We start from the raw sequence: 27,035 nt of genomic DNA, 5'->3' as shown, positions 1-27,035 counted from the left end.
TTGTAGCTGCCTGGAGGTGAACTTTTATTGCTGTTTTGAAGGAGGATAGAGATGCCCTTTCTTTTATACCTGTTGGGAGCGCATTCCACATTGATGTGACATAGAAAGAAAATGAGTTAAAACCTTTGTTAGTTCGGAATCTGGGTTTAACGTGGTTAGGGGAGCTCCCCCTGGTGTTGTGGTTATGGCGGTCATTCACGTTAAGGAAGTAGATTGACATGTACTTCGGTATCAGGGAGGTGTAGTGGATTTTATAGACTAGGCTCAGTGCAAGTTGTTTAACTCTGTCCTCCACCTTGAGCCAGCCCACTTTGGAGAAGTGGGTAGGAGTGAGGTGGGATCTGGGGTGGAGGTCTAGAAGTAACCTGACTAGCTTGTTCTGGGATGTTTGGAGTTTAGATTTGAGGGTTTTGGAGGTGCTAGGGTACCAGGAGGTGCATGCGTGATCGAAAAAGGGTTGAACGAGAGTTCCCGCCAGAATCCTCAAGGTGCTTTTGTTGACCAGAGAGGAGATTCTGTAGAGAAATCTCGTTCGTTGGTTAACCTTTTTGATTACCTTGGTTGCCATTTTATCACAGGAAAGGTTAGCCTCTAGAATGGAACCTAGGTAGGTGACCTCATCTTTCCTGGTGATAACAATGTCACCCACTTTTATAGTGGGTGACATTCGTGACAATTCGTCGCTACAAATTGTTTTTCTGCGTTAGCGCTCATAATAACAATATCACTAATACTTGGTTAATATTCAAGTCACGAAATGTAAATGGAGTATTTTTGGCGGTTTTAAAATAGTTATTTATTGGGTTTTATGGGCGGAATAGGAGACCTCCGCTGGCTGTAGGCGGACTTTTATTTATGAGTTAGAATACATTATAAAAAAATCCATCCGTCGTCAAGTGTTTTATAATGATTGTGAATAGAGATGTCCGATAATATCGGACTGCCGATATTAGCGGGCGATAAATGCTTTAAAATGTATTATCGGAAATTATCGTTATCGGTTTCAAAAAGTAAAATTTATGACTTTTTAAAACGCCGCTGTACAGAGTGGTACACGGACGTAGGGAAAAGTACAGAGCGCCAATAAAATAATTATTTTATTTTATTTTTTTCCATAAAGAAATACAATCATGTGTGCTTACGGACTGTATCCCTGCAGACTGTATTGATCTATATTGATATATAATGTATATATTGTGTTTTTTATGTTGATTTAAAAAAAATAAATAAAAAATAAAATATTTTATTTATTTTTTTATTTCTTGCGCGGCCCGGTACCATTCGGGCCGGTGGTTGGGGACAACTGCCCTAAAAGACCGTTCTAGACTTGTCTAGATTTCACAGAAAAAAGCTAAGCTTTTGTCACACAGTGAAGCTTTAGATAGAACCTTCTATGCCCTCTACATTTGTCCCACGGGGCCGTGTGGCTCGGTTGTTAATGCATCCGTGCCAGCAACTTGAGGGTTCCAGGTTCAATCCCCGCTTCCACCATCCTAGTCTGTGCTGTTGTGTCCTTCGGCAAGAGACTTTACCCACCTGCTGCCAGTGCCAACCACACTAGTTTTGAATTAGGGCTGCAACTAACGATTAATTTGATAATCGATTAATCTGTCGATTATTACTTCGATTAATCGATTAATAATCGGATAAAAGAGACAAACTACATTTCTATCCCATCCAGTATTTTATTGAAAAAAAAACAGCATACTACACCATACTTATTTTGATTATTGTTTCTCAGCGGTTTGTAAATGTTGCAGTTTATAAATAAAGGTTTATTAAAAAAAAAAAAAAGTTTTTTTTTTAATTAAAAAAAAAAAAAAAAGTCAAAATACAAGTAAGGCAACAAGAGAAGTATCCTACACTTCTCTTTTGTAAAGTATATCTGAACAGCCGATATGGGCATCTACATCTGCTATATGATTTGCCCGAGAAGCTGGGCAGGACATTATAAAAAAAAAAAAAATAAAAAAAAAAAAAAAATAAAAAATAAAAATAAAATAAAATTAAATTAAAAAAAGCCTCTGCGCATGCGCATAGCATAGATCCAACGAATCAATGACTAAATTAATCGGCAACTATTTTTATAATCGATTTTAATCGATTAGTTGTTGCAGCCCTAGTTTGAATGTAGCTAAAATATGTAGATAATGGGTTTCACTATGTAAAGAGACTCTAGAAAAAAGGGCTACATAAATAAAATTCACTTTACTTCACTTCCTATTATTAAATATTAAAAAACATTACTGATGATTGCCATAAATAGTGTTAGCATTTGCTCAGTTTTACAAAATGGAGTGGGTAATTTAAAGATTAAGAGAACAGAGACGATCCCTCCTGCCTCACCTACAAACCTGTTCAAAGGTTTGCAAGATGGTTGTTGAGAACATGTTTTCTCTCGACACGTGGAGACATCGGAGCAGCTGCAGCAAAAAATATGCAACATCCAACAAGCAGGGATAGAGTCGAAAGTAAATAGTTTTCTTCTCATTTTTTAAATTTGCTAGCCTGCTGTGGTGGTTCAGCATGATAGCAACATAGCTCGCAGACTGAAACTATAACCCAAAATTTGGAAATTTATTAGAACAAAAATAATGCATTTAAAACATGCTGGGAGGGAAACAAAAGTAATGTCAGCAGCACCTAAACAGTTGAAATAAGTGACTAAATAAAGCTTGCCTAACATGCAATAATGACCTAACTAGCTTAGCATATATTTTATCACACGAAAAGAAGGCACAAAATGTCCAGTCTAAATTTGTCACAATAACCGTGATATGAAATTTTCATATTGTTAGGATATATTGTCTACCGCACCCCTCCCAAAAGGCTGAAGTGCATACCATTACACTACAGGAATTACCCTATTTTCCGGAATATAGGGCACACTGCCGACGAGCTGGTCTAGTCAGGTCTATTTTCATACAAAAGTACACCGGATTACAAGGCGCATTAAAGGGGTCATATTATTATTTTTATTTTTTTCTAAATGTAAAAGACTTCCTTGTGGTCTACATAACATGTAATGGTGGTTCTTTGGTCAAAATGTTGCATAGATGATGTTTTACACATCATCTTCAAGTCACTTTCTGACAGTCGCTTCAGGATGCGCCGTTTTGTGGGCGGTCTTATTTACGTGGCTCACCGTCGACGGCGTCTTCTCCCCGTCATCTTTGTTGTAGCGGTGTAGCATGCAAGGACGGGAGTGGAAGAAGTGTCAAAAGATGGAGCTAACTGTTTTAATGACATTCACACTTTACTTCAATCAATAACGGAGCAGCATCTCCTCATCCGTGGCTCACTAATGCAACAACGACGCCGGAAATGTGTCCCGTGAAAAAACGTCCCAACTCTCTAATAACTGAAGTTCCTTGGGTGAATAATGTAAACTCACTATACCGGTATGTTTTAGCGCTTCCATGGCGAGTTTACTGACAGATATAAGTAAGAACTTTACACTACTTTATATTAAAAATGGCAACAGTGGAGGATGAATGTCACATAACGAGAAGATAGAGAAAAAGAAGAAGCTTATTGACTACGGACTACAAAGGCGGACACGCGCAAATTTTCAGGACTTACGCAGATCCCAAATACAAATCAGCAGGTACCAGAAAGAAAAGTAAGAAAAGTTGCTTTTGCATAATATTGCAAAACAAAACGCCAGACAATATGTTACCATGAATTGATTAACATGGACCCCGACTTATACAAGTTGAAAAACGTATTCGGGTGTTACCATTTAGTGGTCAATTGTACGGAATATGTACTGTACTATCTACTAATAAAAGTTTAAATCAATCAATCAATCAAACCTTATACACACACCATAATACTCGTATGTTGAAGCACAGTACAATCCATCAAGCAGTGCGGCCTTATAGCTTACCGAAGTCGTACTAAAACATTTTTGATAGATTTTCGAGCGCAGTGTGTAATGTTCTATATTTTCAATGGAACATATAACATTTTGGTGTTGTTTACTTGAGTCATATTGCAGTCTACACATATTTCTTATGTGTGACTGCCATCTACTCGTCACACTTATCATTTCACCATGTACCAAATAAAATAGCTTCGAGGTCGGTAAGCGCAACCAAAATGATTCCGTACATTAGGCGCACCGGGTTATAAGGCGCACTGTCGAGTTTTGAGAAAATGAAAGGATTTTAAGTGCGCCTTATAGTACGAAAAATGTGGTAACAAAAACATTGATGATTTATTCTATTTCATTCTCTTATTGCACATTTTTATTCTCTATTTCCTACTAAAGTGCTGGTAATAAGTTTACCGTGAAATCATTCAATAATTCCTTTTGAGGTTTTACTCATTTCGATTCTCATGGTCATATATACTGATCAAAATGCATCCCTTTTAGACACCTTACAGTACATGTACTTTATTTTCCAAATGTGGGACAGTTCTGTTTTTCAAGGCAACCCTACTTGTGTTTCTCATAGTTTTGTCATGCTAATTTACATGGATATGGCTATATCCTGTATAGTAGGGGTGTAATGGTACACAAAAATTTCGGTTCAGTACGTACCTCGGTTTAGAGGTCACGGTTCGGTTCATTTTCGGTACAGTAAGAAAACAACAAAATATACATTTTTTGGTTATTTATTAACCAAATTTGTAAACAATGGTATAACATACATATACACACAGGGTCCATTGCCAGGGTTAATGTGGCCAACATATATAAATAAGATAAGGCTCAGAATGGTTTCTTAACAAAACCTTTCTACATATAAAGTGCTTTTTTTGATTGATTGATTGATTGAGACTTTTATTAGTAGATTGCACAGTACAGTACATATTCCGTACAATTGACCACTAAATGGTAACACCCCAATGAGTTTTTCAACTTGTTTAAGTCGGGGTCCACGTTAATCAACATTAAACTGCCTCAAATTGTTGCTCAGGTTAAATAAAATGACAAAACTTTTCTTCTACATACACTACCGTTCAAAAGTTTGGGGTCACCCAAACAATTTTGTGGAATAGCCTTCATTTCTAAGAACAAGAATAGACTGTCGAGTTTCAGATGAAAGTTCTCTTTTTCTGGCCATTTTGAGCGTTTAATTGACCCCACAAATGTGATGCTCCAGAAACTCAATCTGCTCAAAGGAAGGTCAGTTTTGTAGCTTCTGCAACGAGCTAAACTGTTTTCAGATGTGCGAACATGATTGCACAAGGGTTTTCTAATCATCAATTAGCCTTCTGAGCCAATGAGCAAACACATTGTACCATTAGAACACTGGAGTGATAGTTGCTGGAAATGGGCCTCTATACACCTATGTAGATATTGCACCAAAAACCAGACATTTGCAGCTAGAATAGTCATTTACTACATTAGCAATGTATAGAGTGTATTTCTTTAAAGTTAAGACTAGTTTAAAGTTATCGCCATTGAAAAGTACAGTGCTTTTCCTTCAAAAATAAGGACATTTCAATGTGACCCCAAACTTTTGAACGGTAGTGTATAAAAAGTGCAACATTAAACAGTTTCAAGTCAACTCGGCCTCAGATTAACTTTTCTTTCCCCCCAGCCTGGCTAACTTCTGTGGTGCCTGTGTGTGCATATGTGATATATTGTTTTGTATTGATTTGTTGCATTGGATGTTCTAATGCACTACCGGCAAAGAGATACCAAGAAAATGTTTCTTTTGTGCGAAGGGGCAGGAAATATAAGATTTTCTTCATCCTGTTCCTTTTCGACATGGCTGTGTATTGAATGCAGTAAGGTATGTGAGATTGTTGAAATGTTGTTGAAATGTACACATCCAAGTACGAAATAAATAATTGAATTGAATTGAATTGAACTTGGCAGTAAGAGGATATATGGGCTTATTGTTCTTCCACCATAGAAGTGGGTCAAAATCTAGTTTCTAATGCAATATGGTCTTAAATCTGCTGCTATAAAAAACATTTGTTATTGCTTTAGCCCTGCCTGACTCGCCGAGGAGAGGCTGCTTGAATGTGGTGGTGACGCTTCAAATGGGTTAGCATGTTTGACGTGTTGTCAGAAGCAGCTGCTGAACAATGTCGGCAAACTTCCGTCCTCCATTGTTGTATCCCGCAGCCAAAGTGTTCCCAAACGGGAGATCTTAACGAGGCAGGAGGGTCTTCCAGCTCTGGCTTTTACATGTTGTCCTAGCCCGGACGCTGCTAGCATGCCGTGGGTTGTGCCTCGGTGTGCATTGTTTACACAACGTGCGCTACGCTACTTAATATGTCCGTGTGGAAACTCGTTCGGTACACCTCCGAACCGAACCGAAACTTCCGTACCGAAACGGTTCAATACAAATACACGTACAGTTACACCCCTACTGTATAGTGATACAGTGATGTCACTGTTATTCCCAAAATGTCAAGAGATTTTTCCCAACTCTCCCACTGAAGCGGGACACGTCCAAACAGGACCAATGCCTCAGCCAGCGCAAAAAACACTATGGAACAACAGATGGAAAAAGACTAAGACTTCTATGCCGTGGAGAGCAGAGCGTCAAATTTCACATTTTGGAGGCCTCTGGGAAGGGGTTTACAGGAGCATGCTGGAAAAAAATAAATTTTTATTGCCAATTGTTTGAGCGACCGGGACGGCGCTAAAAACAGATAAAGAAATAGATGACTCTTTAATAGCTGACTGATGAGGCAGTGATTCCGACGGTTGCATTCCTGACTGAAGGAATGTCCAACTCAGCAGCACAAAGCTCCTGACGTCAGAGAGGACAAGCAAAATGCCTTCTGTTCCCGAGAGGTTTACCGTCATGTTAGCATAATTACTAGCCCAAACAAAAGTTGATCACCAACCATTGCTCCTCATCTCCCTTCTTGTCTGGATATGCTTGGTTTTCTCAAAGTATTTTTTTTTTCCCAAGCAGTGACGTCAGTCCCATCCCCCACTGACACACAAGCAGTGTGATTCTAAGGTAGCAGAACATTGCCTGGATTCGCCTTCAGTGGAAAACCACAAAGTCTCCTCCTGCCGCTGCCGCCAAACCCAAAATGAAAGAGTCGCCATGATGGTGTAACTCATCGAGTCTTGCTTTGAGACTTGATGATGACTTTAGCAGACTTCGATGTTTGACTTAACAAGACTGACTGATGGGAGAATCTCTCTCTAAATAATCTGAAATCCTGTTTGCATGCCGGTGTTGCATTGAGTACAATAATGGAACCTGGAGGATTTGGCCGAGCATGTAGCTCAACTTCCTACAGCTGTCCTTACTTCTTAGGTCACAATGGCCAATTTCTTTTTATGTTCATAAATGCAGTGTGTCCCCTCCCCCGACATTGTTTTTGCTCATGACTAAGTATTGTAATCATAAACGGTATTAATGGTAACTGTGGTGAAACTACGAACGGTTAGTACTACAGTTTTAAAGGCCTACTGAAAGCCACTACTACCGACCACGCAGTCTGATAGTTTATAAATCAATGATGAAATCTTAACATTGCAACACATGCCAATTAACTTATAAAGTGACATTTTAAAATTCCCGGGAAATATCCGGCTGAAACATCGCGGTATGATGACGTATGTGCGTGACGAAGTCCGAGTAACGGAAGTTATGGTACCCCGTAGAATCCTATACAAAAAGCTCTGTTTTCATTTCATAATTCCACAATATTCTGGACATCTTTTGCAATTTTTTTAATGAACAATGAAGGCTGCAAAGAAGACAGTTGTAGGTGGGATCAGTGTATTAGCAGCGGACTACAGCAACACAACCAGGAGGACTTTGTTGGAGCGCTAGCCGCGCTAGCCGCGCTAGCCGCGCTAGCCGCGCTAGCCGCGCTAGCCGCCGACCTCACCTTGACTTCCTACGTCTCCGGGCCGCCAAACGCATCGGGTGAAGTCCTTCGTCCTTCTGCCCATCGCTGGAACGCAGGTGAGCACGGGTGTTGTTGAGCAAATGAGGGCTGGCTGGCGTAGGTGGAGAGCTAATGTTTTTAGCATAGCTCTGTGCAGTCCGGTTGCTAAGTTGCTAAGTTAGCTTCAATGGCGTCGTTAGCACAGCATTGTTAACCTTCGCCAGCCTGGAAAGCATTAACCGTGTATTTACATGTTCACGGTTTAATAGTATTGTTGATTTTCTATCTATACTTCCAGTCAGGGGTTTATTTCTTTTGTTTCTATATGCAGTTAAAGCAAGATGCTATCACGTTAGCTCGTAGCTAAAGCATTTCGCTGATGTATTGTCGTGGAGATAAAAGGCACTGAATGTCCATTTCGCGTTCTCGACTCTCATTTTCAAGAGGATATAGTATCCGAGGTGGTTTGAAATACAAATCTGTGATCTACAATAGAAAAAGGAGAGTGTGGAATCCAATGAGCCAGCTTGTACCTAAGTTACGGTCAGAGCGAAAAAAGATACGTCCATCGCTGCCTCTCAAGTCATTCACTGTAACGTTCCTCATCTACGAATCTTTCATCCTCGCTCAAATTAATGGGGTAATCATCACTTTCTCGGTCCGAATCTCTCTCGCTCCATTGTAAACAACGGGGAATTGTGAGGAATACTAGCTCCTGTGACGTCACGCTACTTCCGGTACAGGCAAGGCTTTTTTTTATCAGCGAGCAAAAGTTGCGAACTTTATCGTCGATTTTCTCTACTAAATCCTTTCAGCAAAAATATGGCAATATCGCGAAATGATCAAGTATGACACATAGAATGGATCTGCTATTACCGTTTAAATTTTAAAAAATCATTTCAGTAGGCCTTTAAATTAAAATGATCGAAAAAAAAACGTGATTGATAACTGCACTTTGTTAGCCCCCTTCTACACTAAGTTCCATCCATTGTCCCTTTTGGGATCACGAGGGGTGCTGGAGCCTATCTCAGCTGCATTCGGGCGGAAGGCGGGGTACGGGTAAATCCCACTGTGGAGGGGGGCGTGGTCAGCGCGCCTTCTGCAGGAATGGGGTGCGTATGGACCGGCCTCGAAGCACAGCTGGCAGGTGATTGGATTACCCAGCTGGGGCTGATCATCCAATCACCTGCCATGCTTATCAGCAGCAGCCGAGCCGACACAACACTGTTGGAGTTGGAGTTGCTGATGAGCGGACACAGTTGCTGGACATTGCCGGAGAGAAAAAAGCCAAAAAGACTGAAAAGTCACGGAGCAGAGACTGTCGTGAGGGGCTTCCAGACGCAAAGACTGAAAAGTTGTAGCGTGGAGTGCGGTCCTAGAGTGTGTGCGCTCACAAATAAAGACATTGATAAAACCAGACCCCGGGCTGGTGTGAAGATCTGTCGGTATCAGGGGACCCACGGGAGAAAGACTACCACACCCACCTAACCTTATCCTTGTCCACACACACCAAATGGTCGTTCGCCGGCACAACGCGACCTAGTAGGCATGCGCAGAAAATGTGCACGTCAGAGTCACCTCCAGTTTTGCTTTGTGTGCAAGTTCTTAAATTCGATTTCATAAACTTCACAAAGAAAAGGGGGTAGGGGAGAGGTGACCAAGCATCTTTTCGTGTCGTCGCCATTCCTGGATCTAAATTGGACGTCAAAGTGTACCAACTTGTCGGAATACGTCCTCAGCCTTCTTCTGTGTGGGTGAGAGGCATGATTTATGTTCTACAATAAACTTCCAAGGAGCAGGGAAGCGAGGAAACAGCAGACCACTCGATGATGTAAACATAGGGACACATGTTAGTGATCTCGTCGTCGCTACAAATTGTTTGTCTGCGTTAGCGCTTATAATAACAATATCACTAATACTTGGTTAATATTCAAGTCACAAAATGTAAATGGGGTATTTTTGGCGGTTTTGGGATAGTTATTATTTGGGTTTTATGGGCGGAATAGGGGAAATGTGTCCCGTTAAAAATCGTCCGACCGGAACTCTCTAATAACTAAAGTTCCGTGGGTGAATAATGTAAACTCACTACACTTGTAGCTTTTAGCGCATCAATAGTGAGATATAAGTTAGAACTTTATGCTACTTTATATTAGAAATGGCAACAGCAGAGGGTGAATGTCCCATAACAAGAAGATAGTGAAAAAGAAGAAGCTAATGACTACGGTGTCGCCACAGATAACAGTGGCGGACGTGCGCAAATTTTCAGGACTTATGCAGATCTCAAATACACATCAGCAGGTACCAGAAGGTAAAACTAGTTGGTTTTGCATAATATTGTGAAACAAAACGGCAGATAATATGTCTGCTAATGGGTGCCATGTTGCAGTCCTTATACACACACCATAGAAATACTTGTATCTCTGACTACGGTCGCCGTAATGGGCCGACAATCCATCAAGCGGTGCGGCTTCAAAGTCGTACTAAAACATTTTGACAGATTTTTGAGTGCCGTGTGTAATGTTCTTTATATTCAATGGAACATTTAAAGTTTTGGTGTTGTTTACTGGCGTCATAGTGCAGTCTACACGTATCGCTTATGTGTGACTGCCATCTACTGGTCACACTTATCATTACACTATGTACCAAATAAAATTGCTGCGAGGTCAGTAAGCACAACCAGAATTATTCCGTACATTAGGCGCACCGGAAAATGAAAGGATTTTAAGTGTGCTTTATAGTCCGAAAAATACGGTAATATACTTGTTAATAAATAACCAGATTGGTCAAATATAGCGATGTTTTCCTTTTCACTTTTCCATGCATTCCAAACCATTTCAGTTAAATACTTAAAGGGGCTGTTTGCATTACCACTAGCTGACTTGCAGTATGTTAAAATTATTAGTTATTGGTTTAAAAGAACATACATATTTTAAAGTGTCTGTATATTTCACAATTACTAATCATATTGAACAAAAATTGCCGGTTGGTCCGATGAATTTGTCTGGCATTCAGGCTTGTCACTCACACGTATATGAAGGGAGCACGTGCACATACACAACAAAAAGTCAAAGAAAAGCAACTAACAATTTGCGGTAATCTAGTTGTTACGATAGGCCATACAACGCCCATGCACACGCGTGTGTGTTATGTACGAATGTAGTTGCGTCATTACGTGCTACAAGCCAGAAGAGGGCGGGGTATAATGCTTACAACACTCTGGAAACTCTAGGCATCCGCATAAAGGTTGCAAACATCCCCTTTGGGTTTTCAAATGTATGAAATAACAGCCTATCTACAATTATTGCCTACTTTCAACACCCCTTCCTTATTGCGTCTATAATACCATCAATAATTACAACCAATACACAATCCCACTGGGAGGAGGCCCCGCGGCAGGCCAAGGACCAGATGGGGGGATTACATCTCCTCTCTGGCCTGGGAACGCTTCGGGATTCCCCAGGAGGAAGTCGCAAATGTTGCTCTGGAGAGGGAAGTCTGGGGGTCTTTGCTGGAGCTGCTGTCCCCGCGACCCGATTCCGGATAAGCGGTTGAAGATGGATGGATGGATGGAATACACAATCAAAACAATGGCTTTTACACTCTTAGTTTGGGGCTTGATGAAGGTTTTTTTTAGCCCATGCCACTGCCTTGGGGGACAACACTCTGCATGATTACATCACCACATATTGACCCATGACATCATCATCCAGAATAGCGAGACACTATACTGTCATTATTTATGGATGAGAAAGATAAACAGTCATAAAATTAACTTGGCATCTTTACCTGGAGGAGGTCATCACTCAGCACCTCTGTCTTCTCAGCCCTGTGGAATAATAACAATAATGGATCAGATTTACATAGCGCTTTTCTCGACACTCAAGCTCTTCACCTATCGTTCATTCACTCCACATTCACACATGGATGGTGGTGAGCTAGATTTGTAGCCACAGCTGCCCTGGGGGTAGACGGACGAAAGCATGGCTGCCAATTTGCACTTAAGGCCCCTCCGACCACCACCAAACATAGAGATATTTTACATGAATAACACATTACATGACAAAATACATACTTCAAATTGTTATTGTCATATTTAATAACAACTAAGCAGGTTTGAATTTGCTGCAAACAAGCTTATGCATCAATCCAGCCTAACTGGTCTGCTGTGTGCATATGATACACTTGATAAGAAGTCAAGCAGTGTGTTTGCTAGTATAAACCGCACGATCAGCATAAAGCTCCTCTCTGCGATGAAGTCGTCAGATTCCTCCGACATGTCCCAACACACAGACTTTCCGGTTGTTGTGTCACTGTTTATTATGGCAACAGCACATGGAGAGTGTGGTGCATGGTAGAGGTTGTCAAGTGGCTTATTGATATACCAAGAACATTCAGTGATGACATCATATACAGTACAGCCCAAAAGTGTGGACACACCTTCTCATTTCAATGCGTTGTCTTTATTTTCATGACTATTTACATTGTCTCATGTCACATCAAAACTATGAATGAACACATGTGGAGTTATGTACTCAACCAAAAAAGGTGAAATAACTAGAAAAAAGTTGTATAATCTAGTTTCTTCAAAATAGCCACCCTTTGCTCTGATTACGGCTTCGCACACTCTTGGCATTCTCTCGATGAGCTTCAATCCCACCTATGAAGCGAAAACCATTTTAGGTGACTACCTCTTGAAGATCATTGAGAGAATGCCAAGAGTGTGCAAAGATTGATTGATTGATTGAAACTATTATTAGTAGATTGCACAGTACAGTACATATTCCGTACAATTGAAAACTAAATGGTAACACCCGAATAAGTTTTCCAACTTGTTTAAGTCGGGGTCCACGTTAATCAATTCATGGTACAAATATATACTATCAGCATAATACAGTCATCACACAAATTAATCATCAGGGTATATACATTGAATTATTTACAATCCGGGTGGTGGGATGTGGCGGGGGGGCGTTAGGTTGGGTTGCTATCAGCACTTCAGTCATCAACAATTATATCATCTGAGAAATGGACATAGTTTGATTGATTGATTGATTGAGACTTTTATTAGTAGGTTGCACAGTGAAGTACATATTCCGTACAATTGACCACTAAATGGTAACACCCGAATAAGTTTTTCAACTTGTTTAAGTCGGGGTCCACTTAAATTGATTCATGATACAGTCATAACACAAGATAATCACATTGAATTATTTACATTATTTACAATCCGGGGTGTGGGGCGTATTGGAACAGTGTAGGTCTGACTTGGTAGGATATGTACAGCAAGTAGTGGACATAGAGAGAGAGAGAGAGAGAGAGAGAGAGAGAGAGAGAGAGAGAGAGAGAGAGAGAGAGAGAGAGAGAGATCAGAAGGCATAAGAAAAAGTATCTGCATTTGATTGTTTACATTTGATTATTAACAATCCGGGGAGGGTGTTAGTTTAGGGTTGTAGCTGCCTGGAGGTGAACTTTTAGTGCGGTTTTGAAGGAGGATAGAGATGCCCTTTCTTTTACACCTGATGGGAGTGCCTTCCACATTGATGTGGCATAGAAAGAGAATGAGTTAAGACCTTTGTTAGATCGGAATCTGGGTTTAACATAGTTAGTGGAGCTCCCCCTGGTGTTGTGGTTATGGTGGTCATTTACTTTATGGAAGTAGTTTGACATGTACTTCGGTATCAGGGAGGTGTAGCGGATTTTATAGACTAGGCTCAGTGCAAGTTGTTTTACTCTGTCCTCCACCTTGAGCCAGCCCACTTTGGAGAAGTGGGTAGAAGTGAGGTGGGATCTGGGGTGGAGGTCTAGAAGTAATCTGACTAGCTTGTTCTGGGATGTTTGGAGTTTAGATTTGAGGGTTTTGGAGGTGCTAGGGTACCAGTAGTAACAGTGTAGGTCTGACTTCGTAGGATATGTACAGCGAGCAGTGAACATAGTGAGCTCAGAAAGCATAAGAACAAGTATATACATTTGATTATTTACATTTGATTATTTACAATCCGGGGAGGTGGGATGTGGTGGGGGTAGGGGGTTAGGCTAGGGTTGTAGTTGCCTGGAGGTGTTCTTTTAGTGCAGTTTTGAAGGAGGATAGAGATGCACTTTCTTTCATACCTGTTGGGAGTGCATTCCATATTGATGTGGCATAGAATGAGAATGAGTTAAGACCTTTGTTAGATCGGAATCTGGGTTTAACGTGGTTTGTGGACCTCCCCCTGGTGTTGTGGTTATGGCGGTCATTTACGTAGTTAAGCAGTATTTAGAGCAAAGGGTGGCTATTTTGAAGAAACTACAATACAAAACATGTTTTCAGTTATTTCATCTTTTTTTGTTAAGTACATAACTCCACATGTGTTCATTCATAGTTTTGATGTGAGAATCTACAATGTAAATAGTCATGAAAATAAAGAAAATGCAATGAATGAGAAGTCGTGTCTGTACTGTACTGTACGTCAAGAACATTCACCGTGAAGAAATCACTCGGCCGCAACTTCTCGAGGGAAGGGCTAAACACAATTAAATATAACTGATAAGGCTCGAAAGGCCAGGTGATTTTGCAATGCATTGTGGGGGCTGGGTCGATATACTTGTTGAAAAAAGGCTTTATTTACAATGTGAAAGCGAGCAACAAACTGGATTACAGTGGATCGTACAAAATAAAATAAAAAAACAGACAGACTGTACACTATTCCAAAGACTCGCTACCTGGAAAAAATAATAAAAAATGGTGGAATCGACTCATATGAGCTATGAGCATGTCCAATTGACAATAGATTCAAGTCAAGTAGAATGTCTATAGTTTGTCAACGGATTTGAAGAATTTCCAAATGCAAGGTCTGTTAAGGCACATTGTTCAAATTGTGCGTAATCTACGGCTTTCATTTCTTATGCGTCCGAGATGCGTGAGGTCCCCAGGCCTTGTTTCATACTCATTTATTTTGTGCTTAGCCATGACTAAAAGTAAACAGACAACATGCTTTTTACTGTGAGTTGTTCTTAGCTTAAGCAAACGCTTAACTGGCAACAGCTAACAAATGCTACGTGTAAAACAAAACAAAACGTGCTTTGATTAAAACTTTACCGGTCTAAGATGCAGTGAAAACAACATGTACCAGGTGATGGTGTTAAAAGTGATGTTTGTCATTTTGTACGGCTGATATTCCAGGCATTCGCCGCCTGCTTCTTTGCTCACTAACCGAGTCCCTTAGCTTTGCTTTCACGCTGGAAATGAAGCATTTTAATCTCACCTTTTTTTTTCCCTGCAGCAATCATGACAACAATTATGGCAGTTATCGATGCCGCAAGTTTGTGACATTTTTGGAACTTGTTAAAGAAAAAAACAACATTAGGACAGAGTCTCGCATTGAACCCGATGTACAGATGCTATTCCGATGCAGAAATACCCATGATGCATTGCGTTTCCACGTCACACTGTCAAGCCCTATATTCTTTAAACGTCATATTATTATCTGTATGGCCCTTTCGAACACAGTAATGCTCAGTTTTGACTCACACGGTGAGATAATTACTAAGTGTTTATTATTGTGGTTGTAGTTTAATCCTGTAATAGACCTTACGTTGTAGTCTGTGTAATCTCTAAAGACTCTCCTCTTCCTAGCGCAGGCCAACACTAAAGTCTCACAGGGATCAATTAACCTTTTGATAGCTGAGTTAGTACTGGTGTAAGATGTGAGGAGGGCACGTACTAATAAAACTGTAAAGAACCGTTTGTGGCATAGTGAGACTCTACTCAGAGAACATGGAACAACCGCTTGCTTTTTTATTATAGCTGAAGTTAGTTTAGCAGGTTTAAAACCATTTTTTATTTTTTTCAAGCTGCCGCACCTCCCCTAATGGAAGGCCATTCTAAAACCTACATTCTAGCCTGATTCACCCATTCCTTTACCACTTTTGACGTGTGTTTGGGGTCATTGTCCTGTTGGAACACCCAACTGCACCCAAGACCCAACCTCCGGGCTGATGATTTTAGCTTGTCCTGAAGAATTGAGGTAATCCTCCTGTTTCATTGTCCCATTTACTCTCTGTAAAGCACCAGTTCCATTGGCAGCATAACAGGCCCAGAGCATAATACTACCACCACCATGCTTGACGGTAATACTACCACCACCATGCTTGACGGTAGGAATTGGTGTTCCTGGGATTAAAGGCCTCACCTTTTCTCCTCCAAACATACTGCTGGGTATTGTGGCCAAACAGCTCCATTTTTGTTTCATCTGACTACAGAACTTTCCTCCAGAAGGTCTTATCTTTGTCCATGTGATGTCAGATGAAAGTGGTCAAAAATTCAAGCAGAAGCTTGCCAGAAGCTTGTGGATGGCTACCAAAAGCGCCTTATTGCAGGTAAACTTGCCAAGGGACATGTAAACAAATATTAACATTGCTGTATGTATACTTTTGACCCAGCACATTTGCTCACATTTTCAGTAGACCCATTATAAATTCATAAAAGAACCAAACTTCACGAATGTTTTGTGACAAACAAGTATGTGCTCCAATCACTCTATCACAAAAAAATAAGAGTTGTAGAAATGATTGGAAACTCAAGACAGCCATGACATTATGTTCTTTACAAGTGTATGTCAACTTTTGACCACGACTGTAAGTAGTTGAGGTAATGACAAACTATTGCCTTTCTAAACAAACAAGGCTGTTCATTCTAATCTACTTTAACAGTAAGCTATGAGCCAAATGGTTAAAGGCCTACTGAAATGAATTTTTTTTATTTAAACGGGAATAGCAGATCCATTCTATGTGTCATACTTGATCATTTCGCGATATTGCCATATTTTTGCTGAAAGGATTTAGTAGAGAAAATCGACGAAAATTCGCCACTTTTGCTCGCTGATAAAAAAAAGCCTTGCCTGTACCGGAAGTAGCGTGACGTCACAGGAGCTAGTATTCCTCACAATTCCCCATTGTTTACAATGGAGCGAGAGATTCGGAGCGACGGAGCGACAAAGCGACGATTACCCCATTAATTTGAGCGAGGATGAAAGATTCGTAGATGAGGAACGTGAGAGTGAAGGACTTGAGAGGCAGTGATGGACGTATCTTTTTTCGCTCTGACCGTAACTTAGGTACAAGCTGGCTCATTGGATTCCACACTCTCCTTTTTCTATTGTGGATCACGGATTTGTATTTTAAACCACCTCGGATACTATATCCTCTTGAAAATGAGAGTCGAGCACGCGAAATGGACATTTAAAGTGACTTTTATCTCCACGACAATACATCGGTGACACACTTAGCTACTGAGCTAACGTGATAGCATCGTTCTCAAATGAAGATAGAAACAAAAGAAATAAACCCCTGACTGGAAGGATAGACAGAAGATCAACAATACTATTAAACCATGTACATGTAACTACACGGTTAAAAATTCTCAGCCTGGTAAGGCTTAACAATGCTGTTGCTAACGACGCTAAGGCTAATTTAGCAACTTAGCAACCGGACCTCACAGAACTATGATAAAAACATTAGCGCTCCACCTACGCCAGCCAGCCCTCATCTTCCCATCAACAGCCGTGCTCACCTGCGTTCCAGCGATCGACGACGTGACGAAGGACTTCATCCGTGGGTTTGGCGGCAAGCATCGGCTAGGCGTAGTAAGTAGTCCTTGTTGTGTTGCTATTGTATTGTATTTAGCCGCTAATACACCGATCGATCCCACCTACAACGTTCTTCTTTGCAGCCTCCATTGTTCATTAAACAAATTGCAAAATATTCACCAACACAGATGTCCAGAATACTGTGGAATTTTGTCGAAGAAAACAAGAGGTTTTTGTATCGGGTCGATGGGGTCCAACCACTTCCGTGGATTTTGTGACGTCACGCGCATAAATCATATCCAAAGGAGTTTTTCAAGCGGAAGTGTGGCAGGAATTTTAAAATTGCACTTTATAAGTTAACCCGGCCGTATTGGCATGTGTTTCAATGTTAAGATTTCATCATTGATATATAAACTATCAGACTGCGTTGTCGGTAGTAGTGGCTTTCAGTAGGCCTTTAAAATCAACATTCACATCACATAATTGCTTTACGCATCGGATTACTTGGACTTGGCGGAAAAAGGTGTGTGCTAAAAGGGCTATCAGCCATGTATTAGCATTGATTTACCTGCAGCAGAGCGTGACCTTGACCAGCTGCCATTGTTCTAAGAATAGACTTTATTATAAAATGCCCTACTGAGCCCATAACCCAAACAATATGCAGCAAAAACAAATGCAACAACCTGCTTGGAGACAAAAAAAATGAAGTAATGAACACTAATCTGTGTTATGTTATCTAACATAAATGATGTCTTCATTCTATTAAACTGGCTGCCTCTTTTACAGGAACACCCCTCAGTGGCCCGCAGGCTGCTTTCCACTGTCTCGCTGGCTTTGAGCGGCACCAAAACGCTGACTCGACATTATCCCTCTGTAGGCCAACTGACCCTGCCCAAGCCAAATAGAGGTACTTACACATCATTAAAAAGAACATATTTACAGTGACACGTCTTTGCCAAGTTTTACTACTGTCCCACAACATATGGGGGAATGCACGGCAGGAGGTTGTTTTTACTATTTTTTTGAAGCAACATTGCAGCCAACGTGGATACAAAGAGAGGCAATGACTGTGTACTTTCATGGGGATGGGAAATACTGGTGTACATTAGTGTTGTACCCCAATATTGGTATCGGGACCGGTACCAAAATATATTTCCATACTTTTCGGTACTTTGATACTTTTCTAAATAAAGGGGACCAAATCTTAGGGTACATTAAACATATGTTTATTATTGCAAATTTGTCCTTAAATAAAATAGTGAACATACTAGACAACTTGTATTTTAGTAGTAAGTAAACAAACAAAGACTCCTAATTAGTCTGCTGACATATGCAATAACATATTGTGTCATTTATCTACCTATTATTTTGTCAACATTATTAAGGACAAGTGGTAGAAAATGAATTATTAATCTACTTGTTCATTTACTGTTAATATCTGCTTACTTTCTATTTTAACATGTTCTATCTACACTTCTGTTAAAATGTAATAATCACTTATTATTCTGTTGTTTGGATATTTTACATTAGTTTTGGATGATACCACAAATTTAGGTATCGATCCGATACCAAGTAGTTACAGGATCATACATTGGTCATATTCAAAGTCCTCATGTGTCCAGGGACATATTTCCTGAGTTTCGACGAGACACACTCTTGTACTTGGTATCATTACAGTGGATGTTAGGTGTAGATCTACCCATGGCGTTTGTTTACATTGTGATGCCGGTGAGCTACGGTGTGTAGTGAAGCATGTTTAGCTATTCCTCTTCCTCCAGTGATAATAATACTTGTAAGAAACGTGCTTCATTTGTCGCCATGGAGGCGAGGATTAGTGATTTAGAAGTAGCTAAAACACTGTGGCTGGACTTTAGCTGCTAGCTAGCTAGCTAGCCATGTCTTAAAGCACCTCTTCCTGAGGGTATTTCAGTGTTATAACTTCACCTTTATCTTTAGGTTTTTAAGCCAAAATGCATCCATTCTCTCTTTTCTGTCTACACACTGTGTCTCCTAGTAAGTACTCTGTGTGTGTGTGTGTGTGTGCTGCCGGACATGCTCGTCTCCCCATAAAAAACAGCAATGACGTGACGACGACAGGGTTGTGGGGGATCGGTACTTTTTAGAGGCGGTATAGTACCAAATATGATTCATTAGTATCACAGTACTATACCAATACCGGTATAGCATACAACCCAGTGTACATTAATGAGAGCCCTGACCTCAACCCCATCAAACACCCTTTCAATGCGCTAGAACAGAGACAAGTGAGCCAAGGCCTCTGATCGCTGACCTCACAATAGACCATAATTCTCACAAACACACCCAAAGTCTTAAAGAAGTGTGGAAGCTGTTATCACTGCATGGGGAACCTAATTTAGGGGTAGGGAACCTACCGCTCTTTTGATGACTTCAATTGGCCAGCAGTTAAATCTTAGCGCCATAAAACAATCTCATGCATTTGAATTTATCCATCCATCGTCTACTGCTTGAGATCAGGCCAGGCTACAACACGTGTTGTGATGTCAAGAAGTAAAAACCGCGCCTTTCAATCAAATATTCCGCCTTGATAGTTTGTGTGGATAAAAGCCTTTTGAAAAGACGATGTCAAAAAGAAAAAAAATGACGAATACGTACATTTCAGGACGAGTGGAAAGAGGTATACTTGCCTTTGTAGACATACAGTACAGGCCAAAAGTTTGGACACACCTCATTCAATGTGTTTTCTTTATTTTCATGACTATTTACATTGTAGATTGTCACATCAAAACTGTGAATGAACACATGTGGCTTTTTTGAAGAAACTAGAATATTAAACATATTTTCAGTTATTTCACCTTTTTTTTAGTTCAGTCCATAACTCCACGTGTTCATTCATAGTTTTGACGTGACAATCTACAACGTAAATAGTCATGAAAATAAAGACAACGCATTGAATGAGAAGGTGTCTCCAAACTTTTGGCCTGTACTGTAGCAGGTTCTGCGAAATTTGCAATCCAGATTTATTGTGGTTGGCGACTTAATCAATGAATAGACCTAACCAATAACTCCAATCAAAAATGTAAATATTTTTCCATCGTACAAAAGCAGATTAAATCAAAGCTCCATTTTGAGCTAACCCATAATTCAAATTGCCTGTATTTTATTTATTTATTTATTTTCAGACAGACCATGGTTTTGAATTTCATTATTGTTTGTTTTGTTAATATCAGAGTCCTTTCTGCAAAAAGGTCATCCCTAGAAGCACACCGTTTATGGACAGGGACCCACAGTTAAAATACACATCATCATATAAAATACAAAATAAAATACAATTCATTTCAAAATCTAACCACCAAATATCCATTTACAATTTCATTTATAAATAAAAAAGGAATCTTTAAATCCACCAAATCAGTCTCAATATCCTATTATTCAAATGTGATTAAAAGGTTGCATCTTGAAGATCTGTGATAATCTCATCATGCATACAGAGGTGAAGACCAAAATTATGCGACTAATGTGAATTCCTCAGCCTTAAGGGGTGTGCTAAATATACTAAGCATAACGTCGCAATAAATTTAGCTTAAAACGCTTTTTAAAAATGTTTAAAGGATGTGATTCTTTTATAGAGCTATCGATCTCATTCCAGATCATTGGGCCTCTACAGGCTATACTAAAGCTTGTACACTTTAGATGACCATTTTTCCCTCTTAACAAAATGTTTACTTCTAGTGTTATGTCTATGAGAAGTAGTGGTCACTGGAGTGAGCTGGCAGAGTCTAGAATTTAATCCATATATTACGTTACACAGAATACACGCACTGTGGAATCTGTTGCACTCTGTAGGCTTCAGAAGATTGTACCCATAAAAAAAGAGGATTTGAGGGAGCATTAAAGTTTGCCCATGATATAACAACACATATGACTTTCTTCTGAAGAATCTCCAGTTTTTTAAGATAACTGAGATACGTGTTACACCATACGACATTGCAATAGTTTATATGTGCTTCAAATAGAGTCCGATACAGAATTAGGAGAGTGTTAAGAGGAAAAAAGTGCCTAAATTTTGAGAGTAGACCAACATATTTAGATAATTTATTCATTAAATATTTAATATGGCTTTTGAAATGTATAAATCCATATATGTATACTCCAAGGAATTTAGTGCTCTCAACTCTCTCAATTGCTTTCCCACTTATTTTAATATATTATATTAATACTGTAATAATATTCAAACACACACAATGGCGTCTGTGTGTTTGACATGGCTTTAGGCCCCGTTTACACTAAGCCGGCTAAGGTTATCCAGGGTAAATCCCACCTAACCTTATCCTTGTCAAGACACACACAATGGTCGTTTAAGACCCCCTCACCCCCTTCGTCCGCCGGCGCAACGTAACCTAGTACGCATGCACGGAAAATGCGCACCACATAGTCACCTCCAGTGTTGCTTTGTGTGCAAGTTCTTAAATTTCCCTTTTCTGAACAATATCCAGTGTTGTGGTATTTCAATTAACTGGAATCCAGTGTGCTGTGGGGCCCTATTGTAGTGAATCACACCTGAGCCATCATAAATTAATCACATCTTTATTAGACACGTAAACAATGTGATAAAGAACATTTTACATCAATCAATCTAGGGATCTAGATATCTGGTCAGAACACTCCTCACTCTTTTGTCTTCACCTTCATTGTCCATTCCTTTTTGGTGACTTTACATACAGACGTTGAGTCTGCGACATACATGGCGGACAATAACTGATACAGTCTGCTTTGCCAGTCCAAAAGCATTCGCCGTTTTCCGTAGTCTTTCCTCGACGACCAGGTAATACAAAGCACACGCTACCTTTTTTATCACATCCACGGGAGCCCGCATTCTCGTTGTCTCTCCTTCGATAAATGGAACAAGTTTTTCCGTAAGTACAATCACAGCTGACCTGGACATTGGAAAGTTCTCTTGCCGTCTGAGAAGTGTTGTATCCCAAATAGCTGCAATGGCTTTCTCTTAAGGTATTCATTCATGTGTGATTTCCACAAGCGTCTGTACAGACGGAAGGAGAAACACGGGCATGTCTGGATGACTCGCCTCCATATTTCCAGTGCTTAGCTCCGAGTTACGAAACCGCTTTATTATGAAGCTGGCTGTGGCGCGTTCTTTCTGACGTCACTTCCTCTCCGAACTCAGTTTGTAAACGATCAATGAGTCCATACAAAGCTAAAAGCTGGAGATTCAAGAAATACACGGCGCACTTACCCGTGTAAAAAATTAAACGATAGTTTAGTGTGGCTGACACGATGCCTAGGCTAACTAATTATTAGCTTAAGGGGTTATCCGGCTTAGTGTAGACATAGCTTTACATATCTTCGCTCTAAACACCATTTGGTCGAGTGTGTTTGCTGACACATTTTGCATTAACTTATGCTGGCTTCTTTGTTGTACAATTTGCACGTAGAATAGAATAGAATAGAATATATCTTTATTGTCATTGTACATTGTACAACGAAATTGTAAGCAAAAACTAATTTAGTGCAAATTCATAACACATAAAACAAATTCATAACACATAAAACCATAAGAACATAGATAAATAGGCAAATGTTTTGCAACGCCTGAGGTGTGATTAAACACGTTAATTTGTTCCTGCGAATATTTGACTGGATAACAAAGTATAATGTAGGAATAGTGTAACAATATAAATACTTTGAAGTATTTGTGGGTTCATGGCAGGCCAAATGAAAGGCTAGTGCGGGCCATAGTTGCCACATGGGCCACAAGTTGCTGACCGGTCAGCATCAATTATCAATACAAACTCCAACACAATGATAATTATATACATTAATATCTTTCTGACAGTGTTTATTTCGAACATTCATTCATACAACATGATACATCGCACATACAACATGATACATCACAATTTCCAGTTCCTCTATTCAACATGTTCGAAAAGGAGTAGGAAGAAGCAGAGCTCATTTAATCCTACCCCCTTTTCCTTTACATAGCAGTTGCTACAACTTTTGTTCACGTCCTGTTCTCAATTTATTCACAATATACTCATAAGTAATTACAATAAAAATAAATAAATAAATAATAATTGGTGAATAGGTTATATTTCATATGGTGAGATGAGTAAGATTATCTAGAAAATGAATGGATGGATGAAATAAATTCAGAATGTTTATCATGCTTCTTCTTCTTTGTACTTTGTAAACACTTTGAAGTTTGAAGAGCGTCTTGAAGTGGATCATATTAGTACATTGTTTTATTTCTGTGCTTAATCCATTCCATCATTTAATTCCACATACTGATATACTGAAGGTCTTAAGTGTTGTATGTGCGTACAAATGTTTTAAATTACATTTTTCTCTAAGGTTATAATTCTCCTTTGTTGTACATTCTTGGGTAGCAGATTATAGTTTGCTTTGTGTACAATTTCAGCTGTTATGTCGTGGAATTTCAGTATTTTCGACTCAATGAATTAAGGGTTTGTATGTTCTCTATATCCGACATTATGTATTATTTTAACTGAACTTTTATGTAACACAGTTAGTGAATGAGGTGTACTTTTGTAGTTATTTCCCCATATTTCTGCACAATAACTCAGATATGTAACACTAGTGAGCAGTAGAGAATATGAAGTGATTTTTGGTCTAGAACAGGGGTGTCAAACTCGTTTTCATTGAGGGCCACGTCGCAGTTATGGTTGCCCTCAGAGGGCCGCTTTTAACAATGAGTAATATATGAATATACATGTATATATATAATACATTAACAATATAGTTTTTTTACATAAGATGCAAAAAAAAAAAAAAAATTTACTTTTAAAAACTGGCAGCTCACTCACCAGAGTTTTACAGTAAAAGCAGTGGGTCTTTTACAGTATATAAAAAAATAATAATAAATGGCATGGAATGGAAAAACAATACCACTGTTTTTAGCGGTAAAATTCAAGCAACAGAGTTACCGTAAAATCTTGTTTTAATGTATTTTTTGTTTGTTTTTTAATGTTTTGCTATCTTACTGTATATGGAAAAAAAACAGTACCAAAGTTGATTTTAAGGTAAAAAACTCAGTCTGCAAAATGTAACCATAACATCTATTGTCAATTTTACAGTCTATAATTTGATTGATAATTTGTTTTGAAACCATAAGTCAATCAGATATTTAAGTACAGTATTTATCTTTTATTTTAGCAAAAACATTTTTTTGGAATACATGATGATATAATATTTAGATTTTGATAATATTGAATTTTAAAAGATATGCACTTGCATGCGGGACATGATTTTTCATATCAAAAGGGAAATAACTAGGGATGTCCGATAATGGCTTTTTGCCGATATCCCGATATTGCCCAACTTTTAATTACAGATACCGATATCAACCGATACCGATATATACAGTCGTGGAATTAACACATTATTATGCCTAATTTGGACAACCAGGTATGGTGAAGATAAGGTCCTTTTTTTTTTTAAATAAACAAAATAAAATAAGATAAATAAATTAAAAACATTTTCTTGAATAAAAAAGAAAGTAAAACAATATAAAAACAGTTACATAGAAACTAATAATTAATGAAAATTTGTCAAATTAACTGTTAAAGGTTAGTACTAGGGATGTCCGATAATGGCTTTTTGCCGATATCCGATATTGTCCAACTCTTTAATTACCGATACCGATATCAACCGATACCGATATATACAGTCGTGGAATTAACACATTATTATGCCTAATTTAGACAACCAGGTATGGTGAAGATAAGGTTCTTTTTTTTTAAATTAATAAAATAAAATAAGATAAATAAATGTAAAACATTTTCTTGAATAAAAAAGAAAGTAAAACAATATAAAAACAGTTACATAGAAACTAATAATTAATGAAAATTTGTAAAATTAACTGTTAAAGGTTAGTACTAGGGATGTCCGATAATGACTTTTTGCCGATATCCGATATTGTCCAACTCTTTAATTACCGATACCGATATCAACCGATATCAGCTGACCCCGATATATACAGTCGTGGAATTAACACATTATTATGCCTAATTTGGACAACCAGGTATGGTGAAGATAAGGTCCTTTGTAAAAAAAATTAATAAAATAAAATAAGATAAATAAATTAAAAACATTTTCTTGAATAAAAAGAAAGTAAAACAATATAAAAACAGTTACATAGAAACTAATAATTAATGAAAATTTGTAAAATTAACTGTTAAAGGTTAGTACTAGGGATGTCCGATAATGGCTTTTTGCCGATATCCAATATTGTCCAACTCTTTAATTACCGATACCGATATCAACCGATACCGATATATACAGTCGTGGAATTAACACATTATTATGCCTAATTTAGACAACCAGGTATGGTAAAGATAAGGTCCTTTTAAAAAAAAAAAAAAAAGATAAGATAAATAAATTTAAAACATTTTCTTGAATTAAAAAGAAAGTAAAACAATATAAAAACAGTTACATAGAAACTAGTAATTAATGAAAATGAGTAAAATTAACTGTTAAAGTTAGTACTATTAGTGGACCAGCAGCACGCACAATCATGTGTGCTTACGGACTGTATCCTTGCAGACTGTATCGATATATATTGATATATAATGTAGGAACCAGAATATTAATAACAGAAAGAAACAACCCTTTTGTGTGAATGAGTGTAAATGGGGGAGGGAGTTTTTTGGGTTGGTGCACTAATTGTAAGTGTATCTTGTTTTTATGTTGATTTAATAAAAAAAATAAAAAACGATACCGATAATAAAAAAAACGATACCGATAATTTCTGATATTACATTTTAAAGCATTTATCGTAATAACAAATATATTTAGTAAGAAAATATTTATTAACACATATTATAGTACCTCGGAGTCTTGTTCACGAGTGAGGGGAAGAGTGGATCGTGAGATCGACAGGCGGATCGGTGAGGCGTCTTCAGTAATGCGGACGCTGTATCGATCCGTTGTGGTGAAGAAGGAGCTGAGCCGGAAGGCAAAGCGCTCAATTTACCGGTCGATCTACATTCCCATCCTCACCTATGGTCATGAGCTTTGGGTTATGACCGAAAGGACAAGATCACGGGTACAAGCGGCCCAGATGAGTTTCCTCCGCCGGGTGCGGGACTCTCCCTTAGAGATAGTGTGAGAAGCTCTGCCATCCGGGTGGAGCTCAGAGTAAAGCCGCTGCTCCTCCACATGGAGAGGAGCCAGATGAGGTGGTTCGGGCATCTGGTCAGGATGCCACCCGAACGCCTCCCTAGGGAGGTGTTTAGGGCACGTCGTCGACCGGTAAGAGGCCACGGGGAAGACCCAGGACACGTTGGGAAGACTATGTCTCCCGGCTGGCCTGGGGGAGGAGCTGGACAAAGTAGCTGGGGAGAGGGAAGTCTGGGGATCCCTGCTTAGGCTGCTGCCCCCGCGACCCGACTCGGATAAGCGGAAGAAGATGGATGGATGGACGGATTTCCAGGCTTTTGCGGGCCACATAAAATAATGTGGCGGGCCAAATTTGGCCCCCGGGCCTTGAGTTTGACACCTGTGGTCTAGAACATGTTTTGCTTTATTCATTATTGATATGTTTCTTGCCACTTTATGTGTTAATTCCCAACTGAGCATTGATCATTTGTTGTGGTGTTGTGTTGGCTGTGCACCTAATGAATAGATGAAACA

General features: G+C 39.2%; 1 protein-coding gene across 4 annotated transcripts in view; it reads right to left on the bottom strand.

The window, feature by feature from the left end:
* Nucleotides 1-27,035, bottom strand: part of arhgap17b (Rho GTPase activating protein 17b) — a 67,818-nt gene that overhangs the window by 40,262 nt on the left and 521 nt on the right. For 3 of the 4 annotated variants that reach the window (XM_062036547.1, XM_062036549.1, XM_062036550.1), the window contains exon 2: nt 11,608-11,647. In XM_062036547.1, coding sequence (XP_061892531.1) covers nt 11,608-11,647 — 40 coding nt within the window. Of the gene's footprint in view, nt 1-11,607; nt 11,648-19,777; nt 19,894-27,035 lie in introns of those variants that run through there. The other variant, XM_062036548.1, reaches the window with a different exon arrangement.

This window comes from Entelurus aequoreus, linkage group LG25 (genome assembly GCF_033978785.1).
Source record: "Entelurus aequoreus isolate RoL-2023_Sb linkage group LG25, RoL_Eaeq_v1.1, whole genome shotgun sequence".
NCBI lineage: Eukaryota > Metazoa > Chordata > Actinopteri > Syngnathiformes > Syngnathidae > Entelurus > Entelurus aequoreus.
This window is presented reverse-complemented; position numbering and strand designations above follow the sequence as displayed.